Genomic DNA, 17,415 nt, shown 5'->3' with positions numbered 1-17,415 from the left:
ACATATGAGTCAAAACCATTTACTAATAGTGTCACTAAAATAGTGTATTTTAGACAGTAACCTGCTAACAATAAAATGATAAAATGATATTTGTGTAATATTTTAACATAAACATGGTAATCTGATGACATTAATGCAGTAATAAACCAATAGTAATAAGGGAAAATGGGTTGATGGGTTTCAGATTTTAGGCTTCCATCAACCTAATACCAAGAATTAAACTGTAAGCAAGACTTCCAGATTTAAAAACTCACAATGTCAGGTTTGAAAACATAACTTTTTGTCTATTTATGCATGAGTCATCTTTAATTTCAGCCATTCACAGCCTGCCAGGATGTCTTCCTCCCTCAGTAGCTGGCTGTGTCAGTGTGACAGCAGCTCCTAATATCACATTTCAGAGCTGTAGGAAGCTGCACGTGGCAGCAAGTCAGAGCCCTGCTCTGCCAAGGAGTCATCATTCCTTATGCATTTGACTTGATGATGGCAGCTGTTTGTGAAGCAGACTGCACAAACAGCCAGCAGACATTAACGTTGTTTCATTGTCATTGCAGTAACTCTTTAGCTGTATAATGGCATTTGTCTTTGGCTTGTAAGTTAAGCCAGTGTTCGTGTTGCACCTCTTTCATTTCCTACTAGATATTACAAACAAGAAAACATAGAAATTTTAAGATTTGAACATGAGATGTCGAAAACGAAGATCTCCATCCAAAACCGATGCACTAACAGCCCACTGTTACAGGTTTTGGGCTTCTGGTGTCTTTCCAGCACATGCTTAAACATGAGTGTAGGGATTTATCCACATTCAGACACATCAGCATTAGTGGGATTCAAGGCTGTTGTTTAGGTGATAAGGCCTGGTACTCAGTCACTGTTCCAGTTTATCCCATAGGTGTTGGATAGTGCTCCTAAAAAGAACCCAAGTGCACTTCAGCTTGAGGTCATGAACAGATATCCCGACATTCTCCTTCAGGATGTTTTGGTAGACAGCAGAATTCAATTTAATTCTATTTATGCAGCACCAAATAACAACAACATGCACCTCATGGCGCTTTATAGTGCAAGGTAGTCCCTACAATAATACATACAGAAAAAAAGCCAAAAATCATATCAGCCCCTATGGACGAGCACTTTGGCGACAGTGGGAAGGAAAAACTCCCTTTTAACAGGAAGAAACCTCCGGCAGAACCAGGCTCAGGGAGGGGCGACCGGTTGGGGTGAGAGAAGCAAGACAGAACAAAAGACATGCTGTGGAAGAGAGCCAAAGATTAATAACAAGTATGATTAAATGCAGAGAGGTCTAAAATTCATGAACCATCACAAATTCAGGCCACCACACTACTAGCACCATATTTTACTGTTGGAATGATGTTCCTTTCCTGAAATGCTGTTACTTTTGCACGAGATGTAGTGGGACACACACTTTCCCACTACAAAACGACGAGAAATCAAAACGATGAGAAATCTCTCTGAGAAAAAGTGTGGCTGGAGTGATAAGCTGAAAAGTTTACTGGTCAAGCAGTAAACAGTGTTCAGATCCATAATCTGCAGGAAATGACCAGACAAAAGTTCAACTTTTGTCTGGTCATTTTCGTATTTTCCCAAAAGTCTTGGGGATCATCGAGATGCTTTCTGGCAAAACTGCAATGAGCCTTTATGCTCCTTTTGCTCAGCGGTGGTTTTTGTCTTGGAACCATTTTGCCCAGTCTCTTTCCTATGGTGGAGTCATGAACACTGACCTTAACTGAGGAAAGTGAGGCCTGCAGTTCTTTGGATGTTGTTCTGGGGTCTTTCGTGTCCTTTTGGATGAGTCGTCACTGCGCTCTTGGGGTAATTTTAGTCAGCCGGTCACTCCTGGGAAGGTTCACCACTGTTCCATGTTTTCGCCATTTGTAGATAATGGCTCTCACTGTGGTTCGCTGGAGTCTCACAGCTTTAGAAATGGCTTTATAACCTTTTCCAGCCTGAGAGATCACAATTATTTTGTTTCTCATTTGTTCTTAAATTCCCTTGGATTGCTTCATGATGACTAGGATTTGAGGATCTCCACTTTGTCAGGCAGAACCTATTTAAGTGAATAGTGACAAAGAAAATACAGCAGGTTTTTAGAGACTTAAGTCTCAAGTCTCTAAATACATGCGTTAAAGACTGAAAAAAGTTTCAAATTGAAAATAAACCTGATGTAAATAACCAATAAAAATATCAAACAACAGCTGAGTAGCTTAATATATAAACAATTCTTTTAAAGATTTAGGTTTTACTTTTAATGGCTATTAAATCAGCTTTACATCAGTCTTCAGGGTATTGCATTTAGACATAATAGCAGAGAAAAGTAAATAAATACATTAAGTTATATCAGAACATGTAACAATAATTAGTTGAGTATCTGGTGGCTTGTCAAACATATTTTGAGGAGTAGGCTTAGAGCTTGGGCTTATGACCTCAGCACCTTTCACCTTTTTGTGAAAGATATGATGACAGATCCTCCTAACAGGTGAAAGTCTACCGCCCAGTAGCACTCACCCCCATCATCACTAAGTGCTGAGAGCAGCTGGTCCTAGCACACTTCAAATCCTGTCTCCCCCCCACCCTGGACCCCCACCAATTCGCATACCGCCAGAACAGGAGCACAGAGGATGCAGTCTCCATCGCACTGCACTCTGTCCTCTCACACCTGGACAACAACAACACCTACGCCAGAATGCTGTTTATAGACTTCAGTTCAGCATTCAATACAATCCACCCCTCACAACTCATCAGGAAACTGACAGACCTGGGCATCAGTTCCCTCATCTGCAAATGGTTACTGGACTTCCTGACCAACCGCCCCAACATGTCCGGCTGGATAACCGCTGCTCATCTACAATCACAATGAACACCGGTGTACCACAAGGCTGTGTGATGAGCCCTTTCCTCTACTCCCTCTTCACCCACGACTGCAGACCTGCTGATGGTTCCAACACCATCATTAAGTTTGCAGATGACACCACGGTGATTGGCCTCATCAGTGACAACGATGAGACCGCCTACAGGGAGGAGGTGGATCGTCTGGCTGAGTGGTGCGACACAAACAACCTGCTGCTTAACACCGAGAAGACTAAGGAGCTCATCGTGGACTACAGGAGGAATGCTGACCCACATCCACCCATCCACATTAAGGGGACGGCTGTGGAGCGTGTGAGCAGCTTCAAGTTCCTGGGAGTCCACATCTCCGAGGATCTCATCTGGACGACCAACTGCTCCAAGCTGGTCAAGAAGGCTCACCAGCGCCTCTTCTTCTTGAGGACTCTGGGGAAGAACCACCTGTCCTCAGACATCCTGGTGAACTTCTATCGCTGCACCATCGAGAGCATCCTGACCAACTGTATAACAATCTGGTACGGGAACTGCTCTGCCTCGGACCGGAAGGCGTTGCAGAGGGTCGTGAAAACTGCCCAACGCATCGCCGGAGCACCACTTCCTGCCATAAAGGACATCTACAGGAAGCAATGTCTGAAAAGGGCTGGGAAAATCATCAAAGACCCCAGTCACCCATCACATGGACACTTCACCCTCCTGCCCTCTGGGAGGCGCTACAGGAGTCTCCGGACTAAGACCACCAGGTACCGGAACAGCTTCTTCCCCACAGCTGTCAGACTCCTGAACTCTGCCTCCTGACATCTGACCCACATTAAACTCATGGACTGAACATACACACACCCACAACCACCTACACACACACACAATGGACAACTGTACCCTCATACACACAATAATAACATGGACTGAACCACCACTCACAACCACTAGCACTTTATATAGCCTCTGTAGAAATTATCCACATATCTCACTTATCTTAACTGCACTACTGTATAGTTCTGTGTAAATAATCATTCTGTACATACGATAATTTTTAATCCTACAACTGTTCATAACTTGCATAGTTCACATTTCTGTATAACTGTATATCTCATATTTCTGTATAGTTTTTTATTTCATATTCTGTATAGTTTTTCATATTTATATCCTGTTCATAGCCTGTACATAGCTTGTACTCACTACAGCCTGTACATACTTATAGTTATAGAATATTCATAACATACTTCATACCGTATACCATGGTATGTTATGGTATAACATACCATAATAGACCCATTTCTGTAATATACTTACATATCTATATTATTGCTAATATATATTGTAATATATCTATATCATGGCTAAAGCACTTCTGGATGGATGCAAACTGCATTTCGTTGCCCTGTACCTGTGACATGTGCAATGACAATAAAGTTGAATTCTATTCTATTCTATTCTATTCTATTCTAAAGTCATCAGGATAAAAATACTTTCAGGGGTTGGAGGATATTACTAATTGGTCTGTAGGGCCTTCTGATGAGCCTTTTATGCACCCTGATGGACCAAATTTTATTTCAGAGTAGTACAAACTGTACTGTACCTGTCAAACCCCTCTGATCATCTACTGTTTTTCTCTTTGTTTGTAGACAGCCATTTCCAGCCGGTGACCGAGTGACATTTAATGGGAAAGAGTGTATCTGCCAAAAGTGTACCCAGCCTCTTCCTGCCAACAGCCCTGCACCCATACAGGCTGTCCACAGTCAGTGCCCTTCTCCTCTGTTTGCCTGTTTGAAAGCATAACTCATGCCATAAGTAAACTTTGCATTGTTTGTTCCTTCACTTAAATTGGCACTTTCCTAAATTGTGTTTTCCTCATAGAAAACAAAATGTCCAATGTTTTTTTTTCTTTTCCACTCAGACAAATCAAACTCTAGTGTCATTTTCCATTAAATTTGACCTAGTCTTTGTTATTTTGTTCTCTGTACAGACTGCTGCGGCTGTGGAAAGGAATTTAAGAATGAACAGTCACTCGTGGCACTGGACAAGCACTGGCACCTGGGCTGCTTCAAGTGTAAAGTCTGCAACAAGGTGCTCAATGCCGAGTACATCAGCAAGTAAGTCTGGCTGGTTATCTGAATATACTTTGATTATCACAAGACTTCATTAATGCTGTTATTTAGATTTAGATTTATTATTGATGCTTGCACCTGTCTCTACCCTACTTTCTTATCCTGTGTCATTCTTACAGGGACGGGATCCCCTATTGTGAAATGGACTACCACGCCATGTTTGGCATCCAGTGTGAGAGCTGTAAGAAGTATATTACAGGGAAAGTCCTTGAGGTACAGCACTGCTGGCGTCCATTAAGAACAAAACCTTTTTTAGCTGTTAGCATGTGGCATGTGGTTCAACTTACTTGTTGTCTACTTGTTGTCTACAGTTGCTCCACGGCGCTTTATTTTGCGTTTTATAATATGAAAGAGAGAAACCCTCAGCAATCCAACAAAAGAGGCTACAGAAAACATGTATGGGAAGAAGAATAATCGAATTACAGTAAATATAAATGCACAAAAGGAATAACTGTTAAAAACACTGAATAATCTGAATCGATAATCAGACTTAAACCAAGAATGGTGGTTCAGTTTATTCAGTGTTTAGTTTTAAACAGTAGTTAAAACATCATTAGGTGCTATGTTTTGGACAGCTATAGGAAGTTAAACCTAAGACTTGCCCAGTCCTTCTCTCTACAACCATACAGCACTGATGTGCTGATAACCTTCCTTTTTTAAAAACAGATTGCTTGCAGTATTTTTTCCTATTTTGTTCAACTGCTTCTTATCTAATTCTCACTGACCCGACAATTAATTTAATAAATAAGTTTGTTCCTTCCAAGAGTTACATTTTTAGATTACACTGCTGACAGGGAGAGAGCATTATACTTCTCTGCAAGATGCTTCTAGTTAACAGTACAACTTAATCACAACTGTCATCTAAATGAGTGATATCAGTGTATGTATACCAGTGTGAACTGCAGGATATGATTCTGCAAGTCATTGTAGTGATGTTTCTGTTAGGTAGTTTAAATGTTTTGTTATAGGGCACATAATTTAAGATAAAGTTCAGTATGAGACACTGAACCTGTACACAAGCTAAAGAATTATTAATAAAAAGTCATCATTAAATGGCTTACTTAGACTGGTTTTCAATTTAGATCAATGTAATTCATCCATCCATCTTCTTTTGCTTATCCAGTGCCGGGTCGCAGGGGCAGCATCCTAAGCAGAGAAGCCTCCCTCTTCCCTGCCAGTTCCTCCAGCTTGTCTGGGGGAACACCAAGGCGTTCCCAGGCCAGCCGAGAGATATTATCTCTCCAGTGTGAGGTCGAGGCAGTTCGAGCAGTGGCTCTACTCTGAGCCCCTCCCAAATGGCTGAACTCCTCATAGGGAGAGGCCAGTCACCCTTCGGAGGAAGCTCATTTACCTGCACAATTCAGTGCATTTCAGTTCACTTTTATTTATATAGCGTTAAACAACAGTTGCCTCACGGCGCTTTATTTTGTGTTTTATAATATAAAAGAGAGAAACCCCCAGCAATCCAATGACCCCCTATAAGCTTAAAACAGAGTGGGTAAGTATGTGATCGGAGACAGAGAAAGAGGCTACAGAGAAACACAGCGAGTTGTATTTTACATGTTTCTCATGCTCATATTTCCACTTAACTGATTCCAGGACTGACCTCATTTCCCCAAAGAGACCATTAAAAATTCATCATATTTGCAAATGCAAATACATTATAAATGTTTCTAACATTGTGGCGCACATAGACATATAGTACAACCTCTTACCATGGGGGTTTACAGTAACACCACATACCTTAACACAGCCAAAGGTATTGTGTGTGTTAGTTTTCTTGTAATTGCTGGTGTTTACTGAGCATACTATAGTTGTTAAGGGTGCGTCTCTTTCCAGGAAACATATACTTAATATCCAGGTTGAACTGCACCTAGTCTAAAGTGAAGTGCTGCTTTTGTGGTTCCATAACAAGTTTCATAACTCCAGCAAAAGCAAACACCCATATCAGAATAAAATGTTTGCCAAAGCTTAGACTTCTGATTGTTGCATGAAAACTACAGGGAGTTGAATCTCCGGGGTGATATGATGTAACACAAGTTAATGAGATTGCAACAGCAGATGCAGATGGTGCGTGCGTTGATAAATGCTAAAGGAATGATTTCCATTCTGGAAGAAGGAACACAGCAATAACAAATAAAAGAAGAGTGGCAGAGAATCACGCAGCCATGGAGCTATAGCACAGATTGCACACTGTCACCTGCCTCTCACCTCAGTGTCCTCAAATGATTACTTTCTTTGACTAAAACCATTGGTTCATCTTCATCGGTGAGCGTGATGAAGCAGTGCATGTTTTAAAGTGTGTCATCAGATATGAGGGACAGAACAACAGAACAATGGCATTTTTGATCCTTATTTTAACACCTTTGCTAGAGTTAGCAGCATGAGGTGGAATTGCAAATGAAGTTATAAATGTCCATAGGATCTACCATAGAAAGACAACTTCAGCTAGCTAATAGTTAGCTGGGCTGTTACTGCCTTATCATAAGCATTCAGGGTTGACTGATGATGCTGTCTCATGTGTGAGATTCAGGGAGATTCCAGCTGTTCTAGCTGTGCAAGGCTGCACTTTGAAATAGTAACTGAAAGACTGTACTTTCAAAATGCCGTGACATTTGGTTGAGATCAAAGAGCACACAGAGGTCATACTGCACTGACTCAGTAACTGCAGATGGCAGCAATGGAATTGAAGCTATGTTTATTGTTGCCCGGTGTTCCTTGTGCCATGGCATTTATCTCTCATCCAAGATGTTAGTCAGTCAGTCACTTTGTCAGTGAAACAGTGAGAGTAGACACTGTGATGTGTCATGCTTGGCTGAAATTGGGACATAGAGGACAATGCAAGAGCAACATGCAGTCTAAGTTGACCTTAGCAATAAATGCCAAGTAACTGAAAACACTGGGAATAGTAAAAAAAGACGAAGAAGAACCAAGAACCTAAAAGAAGTCTAGATGCCTTTGACTCAAGAACTTGAAACATATGTAACCAGGATGGCAGACATATTGTCTTGTATTCTGCATCTTTCACCAATGCAGGAATATGAAAGGACATGAAATGAAGAAGCATTTTGGATGAGCAGCCCAAGGTAGTTCAGCTCATTTGACTTAAGCACTTTACACTGCCTTGACCTGGATGATTGAGAACCTACACAAACATTATTGAAAGGTTTAAACTTACGGAGCTGAGCCAAAACAATATGTAACACCCAAACTATACCTGTTGAGATTAAGTATTTCTGCTGTCAGCCAAGCATCTGTGCTACTGATCATTGCCTAATTTGCTTCATTGGCATTTTTATTTCTGTCACTGTTCATACTGACTATTAAGTTCAGTGTTAGTTTGAAACATGGTAGAAACATTAAATGTGTTACCTTCAACATCAGAGACAAGGCTTCAGTATTTTTTAACCAGTTGGTTTCAGTGTTCAAGATCCCTTTGTGGTGCAGTGGAGATATGAATGTCACTTTTTAATAAGGTTCTGTATTTAAATGAATGAGTAGATAAAGTACTCAAAGTGTATTCAACAGAAGTGCTGTATGAATCGTATTCTAAAGCACTTTGAGTGGTCTGTAAGACTGGGATGTCAGTCCATTTACTTTAAAGTTGAATATATTCTGAGGTAAACTTCTGATTTCAGTATCAGATGACGCAGCATTCGTGCCAGTACTTTTGTCTCTTACAGTATATATAACTGAGCTGTAAAATCATGAGCTGGATAAAGATCCCATTGCTGTTGTGTTCTAATAACCTGTGACACAACACAGAGCTTGATGTATGTCAACTGGATTGCACACCATAGACCATGTTTGTATTTCTGTGTTCATACTGCCACAAATTTATTCCAGTCTTCTAAATGAATCACATCCCTCACCTGACTGGTTCCTGGAATTGCGAGATGAGCGAATGGAGAGAGCAATAGAGGTAGGATAATTTTGAGAAAGCATATGGGCTGTAGGTAGTAAAGATATAAAAAGCAGCTCTCCCATTATCTAAAGCCATACTCTGCATGAGATTCAGCCACAAACTTCAACCCTGGCTGACCAGCTACAGCCCCATTCCTAAGTAAAAATCTAATTAGACTCTTTCAGTCTCAACTTCCCTCCAAACCGTTCCTGAGCCCCCTTCTTCTTTCTTGATATGCCAGTCCTGCAGGACACTGAATAGGATCATTCTCCTCCCTGTGCTGACAAAGGAAGGATTTGATAGCAGTTCTATCTTCTTTCCGCCTCTCTCATACTTTCCATGTTTGAATTTCAATCCTGTTCCGGCCTTTTATCTTCTTAGTTCTTGGAGTTCCTAGGTCAGCTTCCTCTTTTCTCTCAGTTTCAGTTCAAATATGAACTTCTGGCATAGCATCAGCACTGTCTATCAGTTTTTAAACAGGTGGCCTTTTGTTTTTCTGTCAGTAACACCTAGACTTGGAGTCTTCTTGGGGTTTTTTTAGTACATTTCTGTGCCTAGTTGCCTCCTCTTTCCATCTGCTGTCCATTTGGTTCAGCAAGCATTAAGCAGGGTGTTAGCCAAGAAATATGGTGATGACATCCTGTTTTCTGGTATCCTACCCTATTAGAATGATGCAGCAAAGTGGAGGAGCCTCAGAGGTATTGCACGTAATCAGACCGCTGTTACAGCAAGATGAAATCTCTTTGCATGGAGAGAAAAAGAATGACTCAATTCCAATAAACCTCCATCTTGACTTGTTTTGTTTATTACTGAGTCCATAAATCATATGTGTTTTAGGACAAGAAAAACTGCCAAGAATGAGACAATTCTGCTCACTTTCAGTAATGGTGGTTTTTGTTGCCATGAAAAGAGACAGAATAAGGATCTGGATTAAGAAAATCACCCAAAAGACTGTGAAACTTAAGAGAATAGGATGCTTTTTAAGGTTTGCTAGTTTGAATCCATGAAACAGCTTGAAAAATCTGTCAAGAAAAGAAAAACTCCCTCTGAGTTCCTGTTGAGGAAAACACTGACCAAATGTAATATTTGCTCTTAGGGATGGAAGTAGAAAGTGGACAACTTACCCAAACGATCCATGCACACAGTGTCAGTGTCAGTCAAATCAGCTTCCACAGCCAAAAATGAACCCAGACAGTCCCCAACACTTGACCAGGTCACAGCAGTTCACTATCGGTCACTAGCAGTTTCGCAAGTCAAGAAACAATCCACACTGTGCCTCAAAATCAATATCACAGACTCATTCATCCTCACTGTGACAACTCCCTCCCATCACACCACTTTGTGGATTCTGACAAGCTCTGGAGATAACATGTTGCCTCCATGCTAAACACACAGGAGCTCCATGCTTAACACACAGGCCATCATACACAGTGCTTCATGGTACTTATGGAGAAAACGTATTTGGGGAATTTGTATAAATACAGGATTAAGCCGAATGTCATGTATGTATTTTAAATCCTTTTTGTCAAAAGGATTTTATGTGTTACTCCTGCAGTGCTCTGTCTGAATGGCAATGTCTCCATCTTGTGGCTAAATGATAAAACAACCTAATTTTTGTAGTTTAACAGAAGTTGTTTCCCTTTGTCCCTGAATTAGCTTTAGCTCAGCAACACTCCTGAAACTCACTGTTCATTTTGCAACTTATTCATAATGAGGTAATTATGCATTTTCTAAGAGCGCTTATGTATATAAATATAGATGGTAACACAGACGTCTTTCAATGAATGTGTTAGGCATAGGGACTAAATCACATCGTTCATTGAATGAAAAGAACATTTAAACTGCAGGCTTGAAAGCATACTGGTTGCCATCTGAAAGCAATGTATTGTTTCCTCTTCTGCTTTTTTAGAATGTCTCTTTTAAGACTGCATTGCTTAGGAGATATGATAAATAGTAACTACTGCAGTGTGCTAATGTGTTTTAATTTCTTGATCAACAGGCTGGCGAGAAGCATTACCACCCCACATGTGCACGCTGTGTCCGGTGTGAGCAGATGTTTGCAGAGGGAGAGGAAATGTACCTGCAAGGTAGAAGCAGCCTTCATATGTCTTATTATAGCTCCTACCTGTCAGGATAGGCAGTGTAGTTTTTCCTGCCTAACCACAGAGGATCCAGTGCTAAAACTCATGATCTATTTTTAGACTAAAGCACATTACTTTCTATTCTTAGGCAGTAAGAGCTAATTTTCTAGTCGCGACATCACTTTTTGGTTCATCACGTTCTCTTTTCTCTTTTACTCTGTTTCATAAACCCAATGTGTGTTGGTGAATAAATAAGGCACATGTGTGCTTGAGTCACATTAGTTTAGTAACAGAGATTCTGTCAACTGCTGCTGTCATTAACACAAAGCAGACAGTAAATTAATTCAATTATTTCTGATTTAAAAAGCATAAAATATGTCGCTCCAATTTATAAAGTAATAAGTTATGACATAATGTATGATTTAAATCAATCAAATGGTTCATTAAACTAAACCAATTTTTAATATTTGACCCACTTTCAACAACATGAAAGTGCAAATGGTGCTGCCTGTCTCTCTGTGTCTTCAGGATCTTCTATCTGGCATCCTCCATGCAGACAAGCAGCCAAGCAGGAGGAGAAGAGTAAGGTGGGTGGTAAAGGCAGTCCTGACAGATATATATATATGTAAATAAATGACAGAAGAGATAAAGCTCTGATACTCCCTTGTCATGGATTCCTCAGAAGTTAAAAGGGAAGAGTTTGAAAAACCTCTGAATATAGCACAGTCAGTGGTTGAGTTTAGCTGTTTTGAATATAGAAAGTGGAATACCACAATGAGCCCAAAACACAGTTTCAAAAACTGAATTTTTCATAGTCCCAGGAAATTATGATGGAGCTCTCCAACCTTCTTGTGTGCATGAAATAGTGAGCAGGAGGAAGATTTGGGTCTGTGTTAGACAGTCACTGAGGTTTCTTTCGTGTTCTTAACATGAACTGCTGAACTGCAGTTTAAGGAGCTTTTTGCCTTTTTTTATCCCTACAAGCTACGCAGTTCACAGTTCAGTCTTTATTGCAAATTTTTGTTAAAAAGTTCTTTTTTTGTTTTTAAAGTTTGTTTTTTTCCCCCTAAATAGACCTAATACCTAAAGTAGAGGTGCCAACACATCCCAGTGTCCACAGCAATATCCACTGAAATAAAAAACAACAACAACAATAATAATTTAGAACATTTTTACAACTCATCTGGCATTTTTTCATTTAGCTTTCTAAACTTTAACATTTCATAATTTGTTTCATTGTAAATAAAAATGTTCATCAGTAAGAACATTCCTATGAATATATTCATGTCATTCCTTTTGTTGTTGCTGGTGCCTTTCAGTCATTAAAGTAGTACAACAATTTATACAGACTATAGAGTAATAACAGAGACAAAATATCACCAACAAAAATGCGTAACAAGAATCACCATCAAAAGAAAATTGTGTGAAGCTGAAGGTAAATAAAGAAAAATGTAATTGAGTCAGTTTTAAAAAAAATAGGTTCTGGTTTGAGCATTGCATCAGCCATTGTCTGCCCTTCCTCCATCTCCCTTCCTCATTCCTCATCGTCACCCCTCTCCTTCCCAGAAGCAGGTCCGGATACAGCTCAATGATGGCCTCGAGCAGCAGGTCGGTGCTCCTGTACGTCCCTGCAACCAAAACCCCACTCAGCTCCCCTCCCCTCACAACCATCTGCTGCATGGGTTGTTTAGAACTGACAACTTAGTGCTGCATTGTCTTCATGCTGAGAAGCAGCCACAGCAACACAAAGTGTTAAAGTTACATTTGTTACTTACTCTGGTGCTATGCAGAGCTGACATATGTGACTAAAGATGCTGAGGATCTGTGTGCGCATGTACCCAGAATGGTCCCCTGAGCAGTTCATCCATAGAGGGCAACACTCACACAGCTTGGCCAGACAGAGTGGATGCTTCTATCTTGTTTCAACGTGCTAAAAATGTGCTAAAAAAATCAAACACAACTGTTTCGATTCTCCAAATATTTAATTTGCCGTATGATGGAAAGTTCACTCTCTCTCATTCAACTTAAACATCATCGGTACTGATCCCAGTACAGCTTCACTAATACAGGCACTGCGCCCTCTGTGTAAAGTAAGTATTTGCTGTTTGAATTTTTGAGGAATTAAAATGTGTGCTTTTATTGCTTGTGTTAAACAAAATACCCTTGTAATAACAGAAAAATGATTCAAGTTATGCAGAAGTGGAATTAAAAAGGGAGATGAGAAGATTTAGATTCTCTAGAAAACTTACCTCAAACTGTCTTTTTATTGAAATAAAATTGATAGAACCTTTAGAAGTGATATTTAGCATATTTCTGAACCTTGGACTAGATTAACTGTTTACTCCTGCTTTGAGTTTTTATGCTACACTAGGCTAACAGGCTGAGTCTGAAGTGTGATCATAATATCAACGCTAACTGTTACAATTTACATCTTAACCAAGTTGATTGTCATGAAAACAGTGTTGGAGAATTAAAGTTTACCATTTGTCTGCCAAATATTCAGCATTGGGTTAACATTACTGTCATCCTTCTCCATGGTTTAGTTCTCTCTTGTTGCCAACATCTAGATGTTGTTTCTAACACATATTATCTTTTCAGTTATACTTTCAAATGTGTTTTTTAAGTTTGAGTTTTTGCAATATTTATATAAAGGCATTGGAACTGTTAAGGCATGAACAATAATGCAGCAATAAGGTAAACAACATGTACATCATGTCCAGGTCCCAGTCTTTGAATGCAGCATAAAACAAATGAAAAAATGTTCCCCAAAGGTAGTTTGAGGAGAAGTTTATTTCCATCTGTTTACAAATTTCAACCAACTTGAAGAGTGACAGTTAGTCAACTGTATAATGACACGACAGTGTCCTCTAGTGGTCATGGAAATTATGACAGGCACAAAGCAGGACTAACATGATGTAGTTCCACAGATGTTATGGTTTCTCTTGGAGAGTAGTCTTATCATGGATCTGATTGGCTGTTGGATGGACTTAAAGCAGACTTGCTTGAGAAAAGTATAACAGGATTGACTAGTAATCCTTGTTTTCTGCTTGTCCATGTCCACAGCTGGGCATAACTCTAACCTTAATGGAGCACAGTTTTTGTAGAGAGGTGATCTGGATGGATAGGCGAGTTGACAAATAATTGGACTTTGACTTTAATTGTGTTTTTATTATTACAATTATTATTACAATTGAAGCTGTACTTTTTAAAACATGACTGTGATACAACTGTGGTCTGGCTTCTTGACTTATTTCACTGTAAATGCAAAACTTTTGGGGTTTGAGTTTAAGAGGACACTTCTCTGGGAAGACGATTGTTTTTACTATTTTTTATCAATAATGATGAAAAAATTCGCAGCAGTCGAAGCAGCCATTCAGGATAAGACGTTTATAGGATTTTCTTTGTTGTTACATTACTACCCTAAAGAAACGAAAGGGCAGCTTTGAATAATAAAAAAATGTATATGATAAAACGCTGTATATAATATATCTTACTACGCTTGAGTTTGAATGGATGGCAGTAATTACATGAATGCCACCTCTCTTAGCCTGTCATAATTCAGTGTGTTTAAAACTGTTGTGTGTGTGTGTGTTCCAGGTGACCCGGACTTCATCAGAGAGCATCACCTCAGTCCCGGCATCCAGCGCCTCGGGCTCTCCCAGCAGAGTCATCTATGTAAGACTGCATCACTTCTATTCACCACCAGGGGAGCAACAGATGACTTTTGTACCTCTGCGCTCCTCCAAGTGTCAGTAGGATGCAAGTAAAAACAAAATCTGTCTCCTGTCTGCTGCCAGGCCAAGCTAGGAGAGGAGATGCTGGACTACAAGGACCTGGCAGCCCTTCCAAAGACCAAGGCCATCTATAACATAGATAGGCCTGACATGTTGTCTTATTCTCCCTATGTCAGCTACCCATCTGACGAGAGGCACTATGGAGAGGTAACACCGACTCCTTTTTCCATACGCTGCTGTGATGAACTTTTTCCCTGGTAATTCTTATGGTTTGTCATGACTCCGTTATGAGAATAGAACAATACTTCTATAAAACAAATCTAAGTTTCAGTAAAATTGTAGCTAAAGGGGTTTTAAATCACTCAGAAAGCAAGTAAACATAACTTTGGTACAGTAACAAGAGTAAATGGAATTCACTACATTCTTACCTGCTTAACTGTTAATGAGTGTCAGCCAGAGACTAGCCAAATATGGGCGATATGGAGCAAGTGTTTCTGTACGGATATTGTTTGTTAAGGTGAATTTGAATGTATGCAGCATATATCCAGACTTAAACTGAAAACCAGAGGAATGTGTCTTTTTTTGTCTAATGATTTAATACATCCAGTCATCCTTTTATCTCGAAAGAACTGATTTGTTCACAGGTTGCTTTCTGTCTCACACCAGTGAATGAATGCAATTTGAGCGAGAAACCTTCCTTGTGTAGCTTCTTCCCTGTCTTATCGTTTTATTTTTCACCTTCCTCATCCTCCATAATCACAGTGAAGTCATTCATTAGTGCCACACTGACGCAATACTTTGCAGTTCAGCCACAGCTTCACAGTCCTGACCTTATAAGCTGAACTGTAAACTTCCTCATTCACTCATCAGCAATGTCCTTGCATTTGGACATCATTGCTCACTCCCACTCTCATTGCTGGTTGGTTAACTCATATATTCTCACATATGAGTTTTTCCTAATCATTGGCTCTTTCCCCATTTTCATTTGCAGTCTCCCCAGCTGCTTTCTCCTACTCCTACTGAGGTAATGTGATGCATTGTGTCTCAATGTGGATGTAAATCATACTTCATCAGTGCCTTTTCGTGTGCTTGTGTGTGAGTGTATGTGTTTGTGGACACAAACAAATTGTTTGCCATATTTAGGACATAAGAGTTTTCTAGGCTAATTGACAGTTTTAAATGATTTGTGGTATGTGTTTTAATTGTTGGATCTTATGCAGATATGATAACATTACACTATGTGTCGAGGAGGTAATTTAGCCATTTAAATCAGCTGTGTTGGATGAAGGACACATCTAAAACCTGCAGGACACTGGCCCTTGAGGCCTGGAGTAAAGCATGCTCTTTGGTCTTTCCCTGCCAAAAGGCTAATATCAGTAATGCAGGATTTATTGTCTTAGAGTCACAGTTTTTCAGTTTCAGTTCTTGGCTGATCAGTATAACAGCACAAGCAATAAAAATATATGTAATCTGATTGTTTTTAAAATAGAACATGCATGTTGTTTTCAAACTCTGAAAAACATCCAAACCATTTGCTCCATTTGTTGATACATATTTGAAATGAGTTCTGCTCTTAATCATAAAAATAAGCACACAGGTTTCTCCTCACTCCTGTTATCTTGACGTTGTATTATCTTCGCTCCTTGGTGTGACTTGAGCAACATAACTGAGCTGCCTCACTATTACTATTTTAGAAATCGAGTCTCCCCCACGTTTTTCTCTGATGTTGAAATTAAGGACTGAGTCCATAGAATATACTAACTCTGTTTTTATCTTCTGTGTTTGTGTATTCAGGGTGATGGGGAAAAATCACCCCGTCAACGGAGGCCGTCGAGCCCCAGCTCTAACAGCTCCCTGGGGGGCTATGGGCGGTACACCCCGTCTCGTTCCCCTCAGAACTACAGCCGACCAGGTATTAGCAAAACCCCATGATCCATACATCACTGTGGCCTTTTGAAAAGCTGAAAGGTCTTACTCTCTAATTATGTCCAGGTTTAACCTGTATTAGATCCAACAGTTTATGGCTCAGTCACACTAGACTAATAATAGGACACAGGGTGCTCACTGAGTGCATTACTTTTTTATTTTTAATTTATACATGGTTGTTTTTGGTTGTATTACTATATAAAAGCAAAGTTGCAGAGTGTCACTGTTTTCACTCAGTTGACTGCAGAATTAAGTGAAGTCCCAATACAAAACTTGCATTTGCACCATTATTAAGTAAAGTACAAGTGCATCAAAACTGCAGGGATAGTCTTGACAGAACTTCAAAGAAAATCAAAGCCTCCAAGCTAGTTTAGTCAAAGATCTCAAGCTGTGCTGTATCATATACAACATGCTTTACTCTCGTCATAGACCAAATACACTCTCCCAACTTGGTGGTCTGTTTAAGCTAAACATCTTTCTGACATATTAATGCTGCTGCACAGCATCACTGCTTGCTATTTGAACCCCTCCACCACCCCAGCGTCCACCTGTATGCTCTCCATCAAGTCATTACATATGTTTAGCATATTTGCAGGTAGTGATAAGATAAGCCTAGGAACTGTTTTCTTCTGTGGTCTGTAATGAACATATATATATATATATACATATACATATATACATATGTGTATATATATATATATATACATGTATACTGTGTGGTATTCTGTATGCTGTTGGCCTCTTTTTAAAAGGACCAGCCATTTATTGCCATTACTTTGTGGTAATGTACTCTCCTTTGTACTCTC

The 17,415-nt window shown here is 39.8% G+C and overlaps 1 protein-coding gene across 17 annotated transcripts in view; it reads left to right on the top strand.

Annotated features, from left to right (window-relative positions):
* ablim2 (actin binding LIM protein family, member 2) overlaps positions 1-17,415 on the top strand; it is an 89,002-nt gene that overhangs the window by 46,608 nt on the left and 24,979 nt on the right. For 9 of the 17 annotated variants that reach the window (XM_019349167.2, XM_025899370.1, XM_025899386.1 and 6 more), the window contains exons 4-13: positions 4,482-4,594; positions 4,823-4,949; positions 5,084-5,177; positions 10,868-10,955; positions 11,478-11,536; positions 12,516-12,557; positions 14,547-14,624; positions 14,747-14,890; positions 15,675-15,707; positions 16,478-16,595. In XM_019349167.2, the coding sequence (XP_019204712.1) occupies positions 4,482-4,594; positions 4,823-4,949; positions 5,084-5,177; positions 10,868-10,955; positions 11,478-11,536; positions 12,516-12,557; positions 14,547-14,624; positions 14,747-14,890; positions 15,675-15,707; positions 16,478-16,595 (896 nt within the window). The remainder of the gene's footprint in view (positions 1-4,481; positions 4,595-4,822; positions 4,950-5,083; positions 5,178-10,867; positions 10,956-11,477; positions 11,537-12,515; positions 12,558-14,546; positions 14,625-14,746; positions 14,891-15,674; positions 15,708-16,477; positions 16,596-17,415) is intronic. The other 8 variants (XM_025899374.1, XM_025899392.1, XM_025899396.1 and 5 more) reach the window with 5 other exon arrangements.

This window comes from Oreochromis niloticus, linkage group LG3 (genome assembly GCF_001858045.2).
Source record: "Oreochromis niloticus isolate F11D_XX linkage group LG3, O_niloticus_UMD_NMBU, whole genome shotgun sequence".
Taxonomy (NCBI): domain Eukaryota; kingdom Metazoa; phylum Chordata; class Actinopteri; order Cichliformes; family Cichlidae; genus Oreochromis; species Oreochromis niloticus.
Note: the sequence above shows the minus strand (reverse complement) of the source record. Positions and strands in the feature narration are given on the sequence as shown.